The sequence below is a fragment of the Dromiciops gliroides genome, chromosome 3, assembly GCF_019393635.1.
Source record: "Dromiciops gliroides isolate mDroGli1 chromosome 3, mDroGli1.pri, whole genome shotgun sequence".
NCBI classification, from domain to species: domain Eukaryota; kingdom Metazoa; phylum Chordata; class Mammalia; order Microbiotheria; family Microbiotheriidae; genus Dromiciops; species Dromiciops gliroides.
In genome coordinates this window covers 214,837,677-214,858,061 of record NC_057863.1, presented here as the reverse complement: position 1 = coordinate 214,858,061, position 20,385 = coordinate 214,837,677, and the positions used below count along the sequence as shown (strand labels likewise).

Genomic DNA, 20,385 nt, shown 5'->3' with positions numbered 1-20,385 from the left:
CTCTATCCACTGAGCCACCTAGCTGCCCCTAACCTAGTACATTTTTAATAGTGGAATGTGATATGATGTGTTTATCAGGCATAAGAAAAAGCAAAATCAAAAGTTAGGCAGTATAGTTAGGGGGACAGCAAATGGTACAGTTTGGCTATAGCAGAGTTGGGAAGTGTAATGTGAAAAAAAAAAAAAAGAAGAAGAGTTGTACCAGGCAATGAAAAGACTTGGATGTTAAGCCAAGGAGTTTTAACTTTAATAGTCAATAAAAAACAATTTAAGGTTTTTCAATAGAGGAGTGATGATCAGATCGGTGCATAATTCAATTTAATTCAACAAACATTGATTAAATGTCTACTTTGTGAGAGATGGCACCCCTCCTTCCATCTCCCCCAGATTCACTCTTCCTTCTGGCTTCTATTTTTGTCAGTGGTACTACTATTCCCCTTAATCAACCAAGTTAAATATCTTTGTGTTATTTTTAAAATTTTCACTCTCCACGTCTCACATTCAGTTACTTATTCTGTCAATTATAACTTCAGTCTCTGAAACCAGTCCTCCTCTTTCCATTCCTCCTGCTGCCATTTTAGTAAAGAGCATCATTATCATCTGCCCAGAATATTACAATATAATAAGCTGCCTTTATTATAATAGCCTCTGAGCTTGTTTTTCCACCTCCACTCTCTCTCCTCTCCAAGCTTTCTTTGATGTAGCTTCAAGATTAATGTTATTTATGTACAGACATGAGCACGAGCCTGATGGTGCTCAAAGACCTTCACTTGATTCCCTATTGCCCATGGAACAGTTTAGCCCCCTTAGCTTGGCATTCAAGGGCCTTCATAATCTAGTACCAATCTATTTTCTAATATTCTAATAATAATAGCTAGAATTTATGTAGCTCAGTATTCTCTACATGACACTTGATGAATATTTGTTTGTTTAAAGAAGTTGGCCTTTCTATCTTTAATAGCATATCCACAAATATTTGTTTATAGAAGTTGGAACACCTGTATTTTAATAATATATCCACTGATATTTATTTATGGAAATTGGACTTTCTACATTTAATAATGTGTCCATTAATATTTGTTTATAGAACTTGGACTTTATATATTTAATAATATACCAATTAATATTGTAAATAATTCTTAATTCATCAATGTACATTGCTGTGACAGGATGCCCATCCTTGAAAAACCTTCCTTTTTACTTTTTGAACCTCTTAGTAAACAGGTATTCTTCCAGATACTTTCTAGCTGTATGACCCTGGGTACTTTACCCTGTTTGCCTCAGTTTACTCCTCTATAAAATGAGCTGGAGAAGAAAATGGCAAGCCACTCCAGAATTTTTGCCAAGAAAATCTCCCAAAAGAGTCACAAAGAACCAGACAACTAAAAATGACGAAACAACAACAAAATCCTTCCAGACTGCCATAGTGTTATAACATCCTTTTAATGGTAGATGTAGTGGTATGGGGAGGAGTATTTGGTTGTTCTGTTATAGTTTTATTTATTTATTAATTCATTTACTCACTCATTCATCTATCTATCTATCTATCTATCTATCTATCTATCTATCTATCTATCTATCTATCTATCTATCTATCTATCTATCTATCATCTATGGTGAGGCAATTGGGGTTAAGTGACTTGCCCAAGGTCACACATCTAGTAAGTGTCAAGTGTCTGAGGCCAAATTTGAACTCGGGTCCTCCTGAATCCAGGGCCGGTACTTTATCCACTGCACCACCTAGCTGCCCCTCTGATATAGTTCTGATAGATTGTAAGATCTTTGAGGACAGGAAAACTGTTCTTTCTGAACTTTGCATTCCCCATAGCATTTAGCATGGTACTTTGAAAAAAATTGAAATCTTATCAGCAGCTGACTTAGAATGGAGAAACTTCTGTGTCTTTAAAGAAGGCTGGCATGGAATAAACTATTCATCTTCCCCCTTCTACACCTTTTGTTGCCCACAAGGTAAAAGTATATAAAAAGACCCAAATGGCAATGGTACAGGAGAGTTCCAGGGGACTCATGATGGAAGGAGATCTCCAAATTCAGAAAAAAAAAAAAAAGAACTGTGGAGTATGGATGCTGATTGAATAATACTATTTCTTTTGTTTTGGGGGCTGTTGTTTTTCTATTTTGAGGTTTTTCCTTATTGTTCTGATTCTTCTCTTATAACATGACTAACGCAGAAATGTGTTTAATGTTATTATATATATATATATATGTGTGTGTGTGTGTGTGTGTGTGTGTGTGTGTGTGTATAAAACCTATGTCTGATTACCTGCTGTCTAGGGGAGAGGGGACGGAGGGGAGGGAGGGAGAAAAATTTGAAATTGGAAATTGTATCTAAACAAATGTTAAAAACTATCTTTACATGTAACTGGAAAAAATAAAATACTTTTATCAGAAAAAAAGACCCAAATGAAGATGTTTGTGATTTTAGTATTTTGTGACTTGATTGACATTTTCTTCTTTTTCTTTCTTTTTTTTCAGCTAGCCAACTTCTTCACCTTCATGCTGGAGAACTATGCAAAAGCCAAGGAGAGTTCAGGTAGGAAGATAAGTTGAAAATTAAATTAAGAAATTACTTTGAAAGATAAGTTGGTAAAATAAAGGACTGGAAAGAATAACCGAGAGACTAAAATGAAGAGTAACAAATATATATATATATATATATATATATATATATATATATTTTTTTTTTTTTTTTTGGCTAGGCAATTGGGGTTAAGTGACTTGCCCAGGGTCACACAGCTAATAAGTGTTAAGTGTTTGAGGCCGGATTTGAACTCAGGTCCTCCTGAATCCAGGGCCAGTGCTCTATGCACTGTACCACCTAGCTGCCCCAAGTAACAAATATTTTTGAACCCTTGGATAACACAACTACCACTACCACCACTACCACCACCACCAACACCACCTCTACCTCTACCTCTACCTCTACGTTTTTTTTTTTGTTTTTTTTTTTTAGTGAGGCAATTGGGGTTAAGTGACTTGCCCAGGGTCACACAGCTAGTAAGTGCCAAGTGTCTGAGGCCGGATTTGAACTCAGGTACTCCTGACTCCAGGGCCGGTGCTCCATCCACTGTGCCATCTAGCTGCTCCTCTACCTCTACTTTTGCCTCTGCTTCTGCTTCTGCTTCTGCTTCTGTTTCTGCTTCTACTTCTACTTATGCTACTACCATTCATATAGCACTCTAAGGTTTGCAAAGTGCTTTACATATGTTATCTCATTTTATCCTCAGAACAATAATGGGAGGTAGGTGCTACTATTATCCCTATTTTGGAGATAAAGAAACCAAACTAGACATTGGTTAAGTGACTTGCCTAGGGTCAGGATCACACAGAAAATGTCTGTAGTGGGATTTGAACTCAGGCCTTCTGATTCCAGCTCCAGCTCTCTTCCCACCATATCTTTTAGCTGTCTAGGGAGAGGAAATCAAAGAGAACCAGGTTATTATTATAGATTCATTAGGAATACCTATTATTTAAAAAATTCTGCACATATAGAAATGCTAAGAAAGTAAAGAGATGATACAAGTTGTATTTACATGATAAATATGTGATGCCTTCAGTGAAAGCAATCAGTCTAATTGGTTAACTTTTGTGCTATTGGGGGTAACCATAGCACCCACCTCCCAGGGTTATTTTGCAAATCAAATAAGATAGTATTTGTAAAGATCTTTGCAAACATTAAAACAATATATAATTATTGAATTATTGAATTTTTCACTTTTCAAAGTGAAAATGATCATGATGTTATAATAATAGCTTATCTTTTACACAGCAATTTAAGGTTTACAAAATAGTTCCCCTACAACAGCCCTGGTAGGTAACTAGTGTCAATATCCTTATTCTTATTTTATAAATGAGAGGATTCAAGTGTAGAACTTAAATGGCTGGTCTGGGGTTGCATATCTTTATAACTCACCAGCCTACATAACTAGCAGATGTCAGAACCTAGAATCCAAACCCGAATTTCTTCTGACTCTAAGCTTAATGCTCTTTCCACTCTACCACACCGCCTCTCCTAAACTACTTTACTTCCTACAGACAATAATGTTATGATGTGACTTTTTTTTTTTTTGCGGGGCAATGAGGGTTAAGTGATTTGCCTAGGGTCACACAGCTAGTAAGTGTCAAGTGTCTGAGGCCGGATTTGAACTCAGGTCCTCCTGAATCCGGGGCTGGTGCTTTATCCACTGTGCCGCCTAGCTGCCCCCTATGATGTGACTTTTTGAGGAACAACTTCTGATCATGTTGATGACACTGATGGGCAGCAAGGGATTGACTGGTAAAGAAGGCAGTAGCTATCATGTCATAAAAAGTCAGGGCCATAAGCAGCTAACCAACAAACAGTTAGAATCCAGAAGTCACAATATCTTGAAATACAACACATGACACAATGTGGAGAAACAGTCTTTTTCAGGTGAATGTTATAATCATAACATTTTTGTCTCTCTGTTTTTCCTATGGGTGCTTTTGTAATTCTAAGGTAATGGCAGACCATTGACGAAGATTATTAATAATCAAAATGGCTAACATTTATATAGCACCTTTAGGTTTAGAGGTTTATATGATCTCATTTGATCATCATAACAACCCTGTGAGACAGATGCTAGTACTGTCCCTATTTAATAATGATGATGATGATTATAGGTAGTATTTATATATTGTTTTAATGTTTGCAAATATCTTTACAAATACTATCTTATTTGATTTGCAAAATAACCCTGGGAGGTGGGTGCTTTGGTTACCCCTAATTTACAGATGAAGAAATTGAGGAAAACAGAAGTTAAATGACTTGCCCAGGGTCATACAGCTAGTCAATGTCTGAGGTTGGGTTTGACTGCATGCAAGTCTTCCTGACTCTAGGTCCACTGCTCTTTCCACTAAGCCACCTAGCTGACATTTTACATGTAATTCAGGTTTCTAGCCTGGAACATTGTGCTAATGACTCTCCTAAAGGATGGAGAGAATGATGATGTAACCATGTATGACAACTTGAGGGGCAGTTCTGGTGCCAGAGATACAGAGAGGAGAGACATTCTTCATTCCTTTTTTGAGAGAGACCTACAGATTTACTCTACATGTCTGCCATTTCTCAAAGTCTTTTTTCTTCCTGGGTTTTTTTCCAAAAGAAATCTGGAATTACATGTGGATCTTTCAAAGAAAGAATGAATTATTCTCCTTCTAAAGCTCTTATAACAATACTACCCTTCCCCCATCTATGTAGGGTTACTGTCACCATTCTCTCTACCAATCAGGAGAATTTTAGGCAAAATAGTCCAGGCTGTAAAAAAGGTTTGTAGGATTTCATTTGATCACAATGGGATATATACTGATCAGATAGCTGAGATAAAAAGAGGTTAATTGACTTGCCCAGGGTAAATATATATGATTAATGTCTGGGAATATATGGGAATAGAATTTTTGTAAAATTCCATTTTACAAATAGACTTAAAGACTGACACCATATCCACTATACCAGCCAATCTTCATCATTCTCTAAGAATGTGTAGCTATAAACCACTGAGAATCTAAATGCATTTTCTAGGAGGCAGTTTCCAGGCATAACAGCACATTACTTTTTTATCTGACTTCCCATTGTTTACTTCATTCAGAATGCCTATGGTATTTTATGACATCCTCATATACCAGATAAAAGCCCTACCAAAGACTGGTGGGAAGGTTAATGTTTTAATGATAATAATTTGAAACCTCCCTGCAACTTTCTTAAATAGGCTACAGTGTTTAATGATCCATGGAAGGCTTCTTAATAGTGAATAGTTCCTGAGACCAAATTTGATGGAGAGAGAAGGGGAAAAAACTTCTCACTCTGTTGTAGATCTCTGCAGACAATCAATTTATCTTCCTGATCTTCAGCAAAGTGACTTCTAAAAGGAAATCTAATAATGGAGAAATGTGTCTATATTATCTATCAATTACCCATCAATTTCTTGGGGCCTATTCAACTGATAATTCATAATCTTTCAATTACCACTGTCAAGTATATAGAATGAAACTGAAATTTTTTATTAAAAAAAATTTTGCAGGGCCATGAGGGTTAAGTGACTTGCCCAGGGTCACACAGCTAGTTAAGTGTCAAGTGTCTGAGACTGAATTTGAACTCAGGTACTCCTGAATCCAAGGCCAGTGCTTTATCCACTGTGCCACCTAGCTGCCCCCAAACTGAAACTTTCTTAATCACCTAAACTATACTAAAAATATCAATGATCTTTTGAGAAAATCTTAAGGTCATCTATCATATCTTAGAAGTTAGGCAATATCTGACTTCTTATAGTTTCTAGACAATTACACAATAATTAAGATTTTCTTCTTTCTCACATTATTATTGATCAGATACTACCATTTTTCAGAATTGAAATAAGGACTATAGACCATGCTCTCTACATAAAGTTTCTGGGCAAATTTTTGACCATTTCTATGTTTTCCCATTGATGTCAATATAATTTTTTCCTTTGAGTTGGTAACTTCTATAATGCAGTTAGACTTTGTTTCAACAATGTTTTCTATTATCTTTTAAAAAACTAAATGTTTCATTGATGTGTTTTTTATGCATTAATCACTAACCACTAACGCCTCTATACTATCTTCTTTTGCAAACGCAACAATAAAATAATATTAGAGCAAAACCATCCCATGCAGCCACCATGACTGACAGAATGTAAATTTGTTCTGTAATTGACCCCCTCCCAATAAAGAGCAAAGAGACGTATTTCAACATTAGTCATCTAGAGCCAATATTGGTTATTGTATTTTATCCTTTCAATTTACCTTCATTTATGTTGCTGTAGTCACTGTGCATAATGACTTCCATGAAAATCTAGAGAAGGGGGGGTATTCAGGAGATCATGAATTATTTTTTTCTTATTTATTTATTAGCTTTACATGGAAAGTATGCTTGATTAACAACACTAGCCTAATTAAAACTATATTCTCAAAATTGTTTTCTGTTTATTACTGGGTATTATGGAACTATCCAGATGAATTAGATTGGTTGGATGGGCCAGAGTCTTGGTTGGAGCTAATACATCAAATTTTATGTTTTTATAGATCAATTTATACCCTATTTTCCAAAGGTCAACTTTAATACTTATCATCTCAGCCAAACATTTCTTAAAAATGTGTGCCATTTGTCACAAGGAATGTCAAGCTAGGGAGTGTGGATTGTTCTGTACTGAAAAACTTATCATTGCTCTCAGAAAATATTGGAGTTCTAATATAACAATTCTTTTTCTATCTTGTGCTCATATGCATAGTTCTTCCCACTCCAGATCCTGGTAACAATTGCCTATCAGATCCTTATCCTTCCTTGTTAAGGAGTTTGGTACCAGCCTCTCGGTCTTCGTCTCTATCCCAACTCCTGCCTTTATTCTAAGGAATTTCAACATAAGTGTTAATGTTTCCTCAGGCACCCTAACCTCCCAGTTTCTCATCTGTCTCAACTCCCATGACCTACTCCTTTATTCTCCCTTAGCATCTCAGGAAATTGGTCATATCCCTAATTCCCACACTACCCACAGAATTTTACTTCCATGACCAAGATTTCTGATATTCCTTTACCCAATCATTATTTCCTATCATTCTCTGTTCCTCATTCCTCCTAGATCTAACCTCTATCCTCACTGTGTGTCTCTCCTTCTCCCATACCTTCCCAAGCTGCTCTGGCTTCACTTTCCTATCTTCCTAATCTTGACCCTATATTAAAAAAAAATTATTTATTTGCAGGGCAATGAGGGTTAAGCAACTTGTCCAGGGTCATGCAGCTAGTAAGTGTCAAGTGTCTGAGGCTGGATTTGAACTCTGGTTCTCCTGAATCCAGGGCTTTTGCTTTAACCACTGCACCACCTAACTGCCCCTCTTGACCCTATATTTATCCAATTCAGCATCACACTATCCCCTACTCTTTTATTTCTTGCTCTTGTCCTATCATTGCTTGTGGTTTGTCCATCTTCAACCCTGGATTATTCTTACCATCTACCTCTTCTCCCATTCATATTATTTGAATGCACTAGAGGTAATCATATAACCTGTAGATATGTTCTACTACAAGTTTAAATTACCTAATATCAGCTATGTCTCACTGCAAGCAAGGCGACCTTTTTTTTTTTCCCTTCTCTAATTGATTATCAAGTCTCTACAGTTACTATTCAAAAGCATTAGCTCTCCCTAGATCTCCCATTCAATTCACTTTCCTCAACTTTTTAGGACCTTATCTTTGGCTTTACTGAGAAAAGAAAGGTCACTTCCTTAGTTCCCTCTTCTCCCCTTCTCTACATCTCAGCACCCCCTATCTCCTATTTTCTTCTCCTTTAACCTAGTCTCTGATGAAAGGTCTCTTCATCAATGTTAACCCCTCCACTAATACCCTTGATTGCATCTTCTCTTGTCTTTTGCAGATTGCTCTCACAATTATCCTCCCACCCCCTTCTCTTTTTCCTTCTTCCTCTCTAATATTCAATCTCTCCCTTATTCCTCCCCTGCTGCTTACAAATATGCCCAGATCTTCCTATCCTAAAAGAACCAAAAACCCAACAAAAACCAAGAAACCCTCACTTGCTCCTACTATCCCCTGTGCATTCAAGCTATATATTTCTCTTCCAAGGCCAGACTACTAGAAAAAAAATGTATGTCTTTGTTTTGTCTCTTTACTTTTTCACTTCTTTCAATCTGGCTTGAACCTCATCATTCAACTGAAAGCACTTTCTCCAAAGATATCAATAATCTCTTGATTGGTGAATCTGATGGTCTTATCTCAATCCTTATTCTTGTTAATTTTATGACCCACTATCTAGCAAATATGGTCTTCACACCTGACAGAAAGAGTAAAACAGAGAAAAAAAACATAGACCAATATCCCTAATGAATATTGATGCAAAACATTTAAATAAAATGTTAACAAAGAGGCTATAGCAACATCACAAAGATTACACACTATATCCAGATAAGATTTATACCAGGAATGAAGAGTTGGTTAAATATTTAGTAAAGCTATGAACATAATTGACCATATTAATAACAACTACAAAATCATATGATTATATCAATATATGCAGAAAAAGGTTTTGACAAAATACAAAACTCATTTATGCTACAACAGTAGAAAAATAGAAATTAATGAACTTTTTCCTAAAATGATAAGTAGTATATATCTAAAACTCAGAGTCAGTATTATATGTAATTGAAATAAGCTAAAGTTCTTTCCAGTAATATCGGGAATAAAGAAAAGATGTTCATTGTCACCATTACTATTTGATATAGTTCTAGAAATGTTAACTGATAAGAAAAAACTGAAGGAATAAGCACAGGAAGAAAAGAAACAAAACTATCACATTATGCAGATTATATGATGCTTAAAGAACTCTAGAGAGTAAATTAATAATTTAATTGAAACAATATCAGCAAATTTTCAGAATATAAAATAAATCCACACAAATCCGCATTTGTGTTTATTATCAACAAAATCCAACTGGAAGAGATAGAAAAAGAAAGAGAACTTCCATTTAAAATAACTACAAAATGCAAAAAACACTTGGGAATCTACCTACTAAGATATGCATAGGAACTATACAAAGACATATACAAAACACTTTCTGAAAATAAAGACATAACTCAATAATTGGAGAAATATTAATTATTCATGGATGGGCTGAACCAATATAATAAATATGACCATGTTACTTAAACTAATTTACTCAATCAGTGCCATACCAATTAAAATACCAAACGAATACTTCATAGAGCTGGAAAATGATAACATAATCAATCAGAAGGAAAAGAAAGGCCAAGAATATAAAGGGAAATAATGAAAAAAGTAGGAAAGAAAGGGACCTAACAATGCTAACATCTAACTATGCTACACAGTAGTAATAATCAAAATTATTTAGTACTCATTAAAAAAAAGAGGTTGATCAGAGGAACAGATAGATATACACCATATAGAAACAAACATAGTAGTTTAGTGTTTGATAAATACAAAGTCCCCAGATTAATGGAATAAAAGACATTATTTGAAGAAAAAACTGGAAAAACTTCATAGCATTCTGGCAAAAATTAGGATTAGACTTAACACTGTATATCATACACCAAGATAAGCTTCAAATGTATAATGCAATATATATAAAATATTATATCATAAATTTGAGGAGCAAGGAAGAAACTATTTTTCAGATCTATAGATAATAGAAGATTTCATAACCTTACAAAAGATAAAGAGAATCAGAGAAGATAAAAGGGAAATTTGGATTATGTAAAATTGAAAAGTTTTCTTCACAAATAAATCCAAAGCAGCTAAAATTAGAAGGGAAACTGTTAACTGGGGACAATCCATTGCCATATCCTTCTGTTTTTACCTCCACTATCTCTCTTTCATCCTATTCCTCTCCACTCACAGCTACTACCTTAGTCCAAGTCTTCATCATCTCTCAACTAGATTGTTGCAATAGTTCCCTCATTTGTCTCCCTGTTTCAAGTCTTTCCCCATGCCTGTCCTTCCTCCACAGTGCTGCCAAAGTGATTTTCCTTAAGTGTAGATTTGATCATAACAGTTTTCTACTTAGCTCCACTATCTATTGCTTCTATGATAAAATATAAGTTCCTCTGTTTAGCTTTTAAAGCCCTTCAGAATACTACCCCAACCTATCTTTTCAGGCTCATTTGACCTTACTCTCACTCCTACAGTCTGTGATCAAGCCAAAGAGTTCTTCTATCTGTTCCATCTTCATGCCTTTGCACTGGTCATCCTGCATTTCTGGAATGTCCTCCCTTTTTATCACCATTACAAAGAATCCCTCTCTATATTCAAGCCACGGCTCCCAAAGCTCATACCCATTCTCCCAAAATATCTTGTACATGACTACTTTTATTTGTATTTATTCTCATTATATCTATTCTGCATATATCTATATATGTACTTGTTGTCTCTCCCATTAGAATATAAGCTCTTTGTGAGTAGAGATGATTATTGTTGTTTAATTGGTGTTCCTAGTGCCTAGCACAATGCCTGGCTCATAGTAGTTGCTTATTTGATACATGTTGATTAAAATAAAATAAATATGTTCAAGCAAAGCAAGTCAACACATTTCCTGTGGATCTTTATTCTCTACCTGCAAAGTAGGTATTACTCTCACTTTACAGATAAGGAAACTGAGGCTTAAATATCTTATCACAAAAGCTCAGAAAAGGCATTATTTTTATTCCATCTTGTACCTGAATAAGAACTGATTCTATAACTTATCTAACAAATTGATCAATCTAGTCTTTGATGGAAGACTTCCAATAGAGGAGGGGGTGAAGGAAGATGGATATCTCTGAAACCCATTCTACTTGCAGATAACTCTAATTTTGAGAAAGTTTTCCTTGCCTGCATTTGCCTCTCTGCAACTATTATTCATTGCTCCTAATTCTTTCTTTTGGGTCTAAGAGAAGAACTTGAACCCCTTTACATGTGACAGTACTTCAAATACTTGAAGACATCTGTCTTCTCTTTTCTAGACTAAGCAATTCCATTTGACCAGTATTTTAAGTGCCTACAATGTGCCTGACAGGGGCTGCTAGGTGGCAGAGTGCATAGAGAATTGGCCCTGGAATCAAGAGGACCTGATTTCAAATCTCACCTCAGACATTTACTAGCTATGTGACCCTGGTAAATCACTTAACTCCAAATGCCTCAAACATCTGGGGTTATCTCCAGTCATCCTGATATATATCTTGTCACTGGACCCAGTTGGCTCTGGAGTAGAGAGTGAGGTCAATGACCTTGCACAACCCTCCCTCACTTAAAAACAATTCACTGCAAGTCATGACATCATCCTCATGTCATGGGTCTTCTTCAAAAATGAAGGACAGGAGCAACTAGGTGGCGCAGTGGATAGAGCACCGGCCCTGGATTCAGGAGGACCTGAGTTCAAATCCAGCCTCAGACATTTGACACTTACTAGCTGTGTGACCCTGGGCAAGTCACTTAACCCCAATTGCCTCACAAAAAAAAAAATGGACAAAAAACTAGAACAACAACAATGTGCCTGACAATGTGCTAGGATCTGGAGATATAAAATAAAAAATGAAATAATTCCTAACCTCAAGAGCTTTGATTGATTCTACTTGGAAAGAAGAAAAACAAAATCTCTCTCTCTCTCTCTCTCTCTCTCTCTCTCTCTCTCTCTCTCTCTCTCTCTCTCTCTTTCTCTCTCTCTCTCTCTCTCTCTCTCTAGTTGAGAGCCATGATTTCTTTGATATAGGAAATACCCAATGGAAAATTTTTGCTACAGGCTGACAGATTTGGGCCATTGAGAAGTAAAGTGACTTACCCAGAATGATACCACCAGTATGTCTCAGAGGAGAGGATTTTGAACCTAAATATATTTTTGGGGGGTGGGGCAATGAGAGTTAAATGACTTGCCCAGGGTCACACAGCTAGTAAGTGTCAAGTGTCTGAGGTCACATTTGAACTCAGGTCCTCCTGAATCCAGGGCTGGTGCTTTATCCCCTGTGCCACCTAGCTGCCCCCTAAATCTACATATTCTTAACTCTGAGACCCACTCTCTATTCACTATGCCATGCTGACTCAGAAATAATACATATAAAATAAATATAAAAGAACTGGGGGTGGGAATGGTGCAACACTAATAACCGGGGGCATCAGGAGCCTTCTTTTTTCTTTCTTTTCTCTAGTAATAAGGATTTAAAAAAAATTTTAATCTGTCCCTCCCACTATTGTCTTCCATTGAGTAAATTAGAAAAAGCAAAACAAGGGGGCATTTAGGTGGCACAGTGGATAAATCACTGGTTCTGGATTGAGGAGGACCTGAGTTCAAATCCGGCCTCAGACATTTGACACTTACTAGCTTTGTGACCCTGGGCAAGTCACTTAACCCTTGTTTCCTCACAAAAGAAAAAAAAAAGCAAAACAAATCTCTCTCTCTCTCTCTCTTTCTCTCTGTATGTATGTATATATGTGTGTGTGTGTGTGTGTGTGTGTGTGTGTGTGTATGTATAGTTTATCAAAACAAATCCATACATTAACCATGTCTGAAAATGCACATCTCTTTCTACATTTTTAGTTCTTTTCCTCTCTGTCAGGAGGTGAGTGATGTGTTTCATCTTCATTCTTTTGAACTCACACTTTATGTTGCAATGATCAGAATTTTAAAGTCTTTCAGAGTTGTTTTTCTCTATAATATTATTATTATATAAATTGTTCTCTTAGTTCTGCTCACCGCTCTGCATCAGTTCATAAAGGTCTTCCAAGTTTCCGCTGAAATTATCCATTTCATTATTTCTTGTTTTGTTTTGTTTTGTTTGCATTTCATTATTTCTTATGACAGAATACTATTCCATTATATTTATACACCACCATTTGTTTATCCAGTTCCCATTAGGATGATATCCTCCTCAGTTTCCAATTCTTGGCTACCATGAAAAAGAGCTGCTGTGGTTACTTTTGTACCTGAGATCTTTCCCCACTTTCTTTGACTTCTTTGGGAGTTATAGGTCTAGATGTGTAACTGGGTCTAAGGGTATTAGTTGTTTGGTAACTTTCCAAAGAGCATATTTTCCAATTGCTTTCCAGAATATCTAGACCACTCCACAGTTTCACCAGTGTACTGTTTTCCCACAGTACCTTCAATGTTTGTCATTTTCCTCTTTTGTCATCTTTGCCATTGTGATAGGTATGACGAAGAACATCAACATTGCTTTAATTTGCATTTCTCTAATTGCTGGTGATTTAGAGCATTTTTATATGATTTTTTTAATAGTTTGGATTTCTTCCCTTTGAAAACTACCTGTTCATGTCTTTTGACCACTTATCTGCTGGGAAATCACTTAATTCTAATTTTATTGCCCTAGACTTGTAGGGCAGCTGGGCTGGCATGTACAAGATGTGAGGGTGAGTAAGGTGTAATCAGCTGTGTTGGAGCCAGATTGTGATGGGACAGATACATACAGTTCCTCACATTGTGTGATCTGGAAGCCCCTCAGTTATCCTGAACTCAATACTCCAAATGTGGTCTGATAATGGCAGAATCCAGAGAGACTATCTTGCCCCTAGTCCTGGTCTCAACATAGCCTAAAATGGCACTGAGTTTCTTGGTTGGTTTTATTATACAGTTAGCTCAGACTGAACTTAGAATATATACTAAAATTCCCAGATCTCTTTTGGAAGAATAGTTTCCAAGGAATCTCTCCCCCTTCTCCCCCTTGTGAGGTTTATTTTTAAAACCCAAGTATAAGACTTCATATTTGTCCCTATCAAATTTCAGCTTAGCAAATTTGGTCCAGTGTTCTAGCCTGCCAACCAAGATATGTTTGAACCCTGACTTTGATATCCAGCTCTATCTGAGTCCTTAATAAAAATGTTACATAGTACAAGACCAAGCAAACACTCCTGGGATGTTCCATTCAGGCATCTTTCCAAACGTACATCAAAATGTTAATGACTATTTTTTGGGCCTAGACAAATAACTAATTCTATATCTAGCCAATTGTACTATCCTTTCTTCCACATTTCAACATAGTTTTTTTTTAAACCAGGATAGTACAAATACTTTGTTAAATGTTTTGCCAAAATCTAGACAAACTATTAATAGTTTTTCCTTGGCCTACCAGCCATGTGGGTTTAAGTAGTCTCTGGAATGTGAGTCCTTTGATCCTACCAAAAGGAAGGGAGATGTGGCTCCTGATTGGCAGAGAGAATTCTGAGGAAGGAGGTGAGAGGTGGAAAGATGGGCCAAGGAGAAAAGTCAACGTGTGGGCTTTTTATGGCTAACCAGAGTCCCCGGAGCCACAGATATGTGAGGAAAACCGATACCCTGACATGACCCTTGGCCCCCAGTACCTACTCTCCCTGAGACTGCTAAGCATGAGATTCTTGGGTGAGATCATTCTGTCCTTGGTTGAGCTGAGAATTCATCTTGCTTTTATGTCCTAGAGACCCTTCGCTCTTGTGAAGTTATCCCAGAAACCTGGGTTTCTTAGTTTGGGGTGTGTGAACTTGTTTTTAAATATTTTGATAACCCTTACATTATAAGTGGCTTTCTTTGTAATCTTACATAGTTTATTTTACACACTTAAAAACATGATTTAGAGAAGGGATACATGTGTTTCATCAGTCTGCCAAAGGAGTCCATAACATAAAAACGGTTAAGAGTTCATGACCTAAACTAATATCATAACAGCAAGAAGAAGAACAAGAGCAAGCATTTATATGGAATCTATTATATGCCAGGCACCATACTAAGTAACTTACAAGTATAGTTTCATTTGATGCTCACAATAACCCTAGGAGGTAGGTGTTATTATTATCTCCATTTTACAGTTGAGGAAACTGAGGCAACCAAGATTAAGTGACTTATTCAGGGTCATGAAGCTAGTAAGTATCTGAGGCTGGATTTGAACTCAGATCTTCCTGACACCAGACTTAGTGATCTATCCATTGTACCACCAGCTGCCTGTCTATCATTACAGGCTTGTGAACTACCTGAAGAGATGGCATCCTTTTACTATTGTTGTCTTCAAGTCTCTCTCATTATTGCTATTATTTCTAAATTTCTGTCCTTTTTTCTGAAAAGCCACTCCTAGTACTGTTTGGGACAAAATTGCCTCAGTTTATGCAAATAATTCGAGGAGACCACAAAGTCAAGCAGAGTCAGATTTATTACATTCTCATGGGAATGGGTGACTCCATGCAAGGGAGGAGTGCAGTAATGGGCTCATGAGTTGGGTTTTTATGGAAGTTTTATAGGGGGGGGGTCCCCTTGTGCACAGGGTGATCTTATAATCTAACATCCAATCCTGTCTCACCCAAGATGCATGTTCAGCTTGTGATCAGGGTATGAATGCATGCTCAGTTATGTCCAAGAGCTGGGGGGAAAAGTTGAAACCACTGGAGGGATGAAACCACTCCAAACCACTCCACCCGGGTAAGGAGGGGCAAGGGGGAAGAAGGGAGAGATGGTACCAGGAGTTGGTACCAGGGGGAGTTAGGACTTAGGAATGCAAAGGGGGAGGTAGTATCTGGGTGGGGTCTGCGCTAGCAGGAGACATCTTCTCCTGCCTGATCATAGCAACAGCATAACTAACCCATAACAAGGACTGGGGGTTTGGAATGTAGGCGGGGTGGGGGGAAGGGGTGGTATCAGGGTACATCAGGTTCAGTAAGGCAAAATATATGATTTCTATTATAATCGATGGAATAAAACATGAACAGAACAATCTAACAACAGCAGGGACTGGGGGCTGGGTATTTTCCAGACCCTATCCTCAGAATCTGAACTGACTCAAGTCCACCTATCCCATCCAGTACTGACTGAGAACTCAGTGCAGTCCACTTGGGTTCCCTATAGGCATTATGAATTGGGAAGGCAACAGGATAGTTTGTTTAACATTTGAGAATGCTGGCAAGGGAGTAGGAGCCTCTAATACACTGATGTCTTCCCCCCTCCCTCCCATGTCTGGGTAGGATGTTATCCCGTCAAGAGAAAGCTTCCAAAACCACCCCTTAATTCCTTCTCACTTGGGTTTTCTTAAATACCTTGATAGGATTATTCTCTTTACTCAACATTATCAGAATCTCTGTTAAGGATTACCTAGTCCTCTTTTTTTTTTTTTTAAAGTGAGGCAATTGGGGTTAAGTGACTTGCCCAGGGTCACACAGCTAGTAAGTGTTAAGTGTCTGAGGCTGGATTTGAACTCAGGTACTCCTGACTCCAGGGCTGGTGCTCTATCCACTGCACCACCTAGCTGCCCCTACCTAGTCCTTTTAAGTGGAAGCTGTGAATCCAACATTCCTCAGGATTGTATGCCTTCATTCAGGTAGACACCATTCCTTCTTTCATGTCTAGGCCAGCTATAGGGGAGGAAGAAAGGGAAAAGATACCAGCACCTGCTGAATATAGACAATCTCCAATTTCCTCATTCTCCATATAAGAGATGGAGAAACTTACCCAAAATGCCGATGGTGACAGCTAGTGACTGAGCCTTTGCATTTACCTGTTTTTATATAGAAAATACATTATATTATTTTGTCTAGGCAGACAAAAAGTTGGGATGAAAACAACAACAAAATTGTGTCTATTTAGGAGGGAGAAAAATGATATTTCAGTTGTATTTTCTTTATATTCTGAATAAAAGCAATAATTTGAATGTAATGCTTTCAGTAATGATTTGTAAAAATTGATGATCTGCAAAGTGCCTTGCTCATAGCAAGCATTTGAGAAATGTTTATTTAATTAAATGTAGGATACTAGGTTAAAATTTAGAATGAGATCAACAGGATGATTACAAAGTACAAGACCAAGCAAACACTTCTGGGATGTTCCATTGAGTCATCTTTCCAAACGTACATCAAAATGTTAATGACTATTTTTTTGGGCCTAGACAAATAACTAATTCTATATCTAGCCAATTGTACTATCCTCTCTTCCACATTTCAACATAGCTGAAAAATGACAAAAAACTAGAACAACAACAATGTGCCTGACAATGTGCTAGGCTCTGGAGATATAAAATAAAAAATGAAATAATTCCTAACCTCAAGAGCTTTGATTGATTCTACTTGGAAAGAAGAAAAACAAAATCTCTCTCTCTCTCTCTCTCTCTCTCTAGTTGAGAGTCATGATTTCTTTGATATAGGAAATACCCAATGGAAAATTTCTGCTACAGGCTGACAGATTTGGGCCATTGAGAAGTAAAGTGACTTACCCAGAATGATACCACCAGTATGTCTCAGAGGAGAGGATTTTGAACCTAAATATATTTTTGGGGGGTGGGGCAATGAGAGTTAAATGAGTTGCCCAGGGTCACACAACTAGTAAGTGTCAAGTGTCTGAGGTCACATTTGAACTCAGGTCCTCCTGAATCCAGGGCTGGTGCTTTATCCCCTGTGCCACCTAGCTGCCCCCTAAATCTACATATTCTTAACTCTGAGACCCACTCTCTATTCACTATGCCATGCTGACTCAGAAATAATACATATAAAATAAATATAAAAGAACTGGGGGTGGGAATGGTGCAACACTAATAACTGGGGGCATCAGGAGCCTTCTTTTTTTTTTAAACCAGGATAGTACAAATACTTTGTTAAATGTTTTCCATTACTAACCTGAGCTAAAGTCTGATGTCTCAGCTAAATGTTGCAAGCTCCAGCCTATGACTTAAAGAGCTTTTTTTTTAAATTAATAAAGTATTTTTTCCTGTTACATGTAAAGATAGTTCTCAACTTTTGTTTAAACGAGCTTTTCAATTTTAGATTTATCTCCCTCCCTCCCCACCCACACACACACACACACACACACACACACACACACACACACACACACACACAAAACCTCTTCTTTTCAACTTTTAAAGCCTTTCCCAATTTGGTCCCAGCCAATCTTACCAAACTTATTGGATATTACTCTCTCCTACATTTGGCAATCCAGTCAAACTGACTTTTCTCCCTGTTCCTCCGACATGGAACTATGGCTCCCATCTCTGTGACTTTCAACTGTCCACTTCCTCCACCTGGAACGCATCCTCTCTTTATTTCTCTTGCCTCATAGATTATTTCTTTTCCTTTAAGATATATCTCAGGTGCCATCTGCCATGTAAAACCTTTCCTGATCTTCCCAACTATTCATCCTAAATTATCTTGTATTCAACTACTTTGCATATCATTCTATTTCTCTTTTTTTTCCTTTTTTCTTTCTTTCTTTTTTTTTTTTTTGGTGGGCAATGAGGATTAAGTGATTTTCCCAGGGTCACACAGTAAGTGTCAAGTGTCTGAGGTCGGATTTGAACTCAGGTCCTCCTGAATCCAGGGCCAGTGCTTTATCTACTGCACCACCTAGCTACCCCCATATCATTGTATTTCTTAATTTTATATTTATGCTGCATGTAATTTAAATGTACTTGTTATCTCATTAAAATATAAGTCCATTGTGAGTGGAGATTGTTTCATTCTTTGCCCCCAGCACTTAGCTCCTTGTTTGGCACATAGTTGGCACTTAATACTTATTGACTGATTGTCTGTCTTATTGGGATTTGAACATGGTCATTTTGTTCATTCAGAAATCTCACCACAATGCTTCTATAGGAGAACAGTCTTGTGTTTTGACAGTTACTTTTTTTTAACTTTCTAAATTATTTTTCCCTTTTCAGAAAATCTGCCTCAGATTTTTGGCAATACAATGGAGCGAAAATCGGAGCCAGAAACTGTTATACGTATGATAGAAGTACCGGACAATTATTATGGTCCTCGGCTAAAATTCCCTCTCACTTTTGCTGATGTCATACTTCTTGTTGATGCTTTCAAGGAAAAACAGGCAAGTAGAGATATTGAAGCTATAGTGATTCAAACACATGTATATCACCTGTGCATTTTTTTTTTTTTTTAGGCAATGGGGTTTAAGTGACTTGCCCACGGTCACACAGCTAGTAAGTGTCAAGTGTCTGAGGCCGGATTTGAACTCAGGTACTCCTGAATCCAGGGCCGGTGCTTTAACCACTGCGTCATCTAGCTGCCCCCCTCACCTGTGCATTTTGACAGTGTTGAAAATGTTTTTAGGAATGTTATTTTTCTCAACCCAAGACTTGTTAAAGTAATGATGATGATGAAATAGCTTACCTCTGTTCTACACTTTATAAAACACCCTTCCAAACAATTGGACATTTCAGAGTCATGGAGGTAAAGTTGTAGAAGTATAGCTACTACCCTCATTTTGCAGATGAGAAAAAAGAAAGATTAAGTAATTTATTGAGTCAGTAATTGGGAATGTGGGAACTCTAAGCCAGATCTCTTGACTTCAGTTCCATCTTCTGCTTGCATCACACTTGCTCTCTGAAGACATGCAACTCTAAAAGACCATTCTGAGTTTCTGAGGCATGCTGGCCCATTGGTAGGCAGCTCCTATGCTGTGGAGACATGATAGCCATGGTAGTATCTCTGTATTATGCACCATATTTCAAAGATTAGTTTCTAACTCACTTTCTAGACCTGTAGAGTAGCTGTACTCCAGGACACACAGGATTTTGTAGATTGATGTCTGGCAGTATCAACTTTGTGAGAAAGCCTGGCCTTCTAATTTGCCTTCCAATCTAATTCACTAACTAAATTATTATTCACTTTTTATTTATTTCTATTTTTATTTTTTTGGAGTGAGGCAATTGGGGTTAAGTGACTTGCCCAGGGTCACACAGCTAGTAAGTGTCAAGTGTCTGAGGCCGGATTTGAACTCAGGTCTTCCTGAATCCAGGGCTGAATATTCACTTTTTTTTTTTTTTTTTTTAGTGAGGCAATTGGGGTTAAGCAACTTGCCCAGGGTCACACAGCTAGTAAGTGTCAAGTGTCTGAGGCCGGATTTGAACTCAGGTACTCCTGAA

General features: G+C 37.3%; 1 protein-coding gene across 2 annotated transcripts in view; it reads left to right on the top strand.

Annotated features, from left to right (window-relative positions):
- PPEF1 (protein phosphatase with EF-hand domain 1) overlaps window positions 1-20,385 on the top strand; it is a 151,802-nt gene that overhangs the window by 35,835 nt on the left and 95,582 nt on the right. For both annotated transcript variants that reach the window (XM_043996780.1, XM_043996781.1), the window contains exons 4-5: window positions 2,494-2,551; window positions 19,165-19,328. In XM_043996780.1, the coding sequence (XP_043852715.1) occupies window positions 2,494-2,551; window positions 19,165-19,328 (222 nt within the window). The remainder of the gene's footprint in view (window positions 1-2,493; window positions 2,552-19,164; window positions 19,329-20,385) is intronic.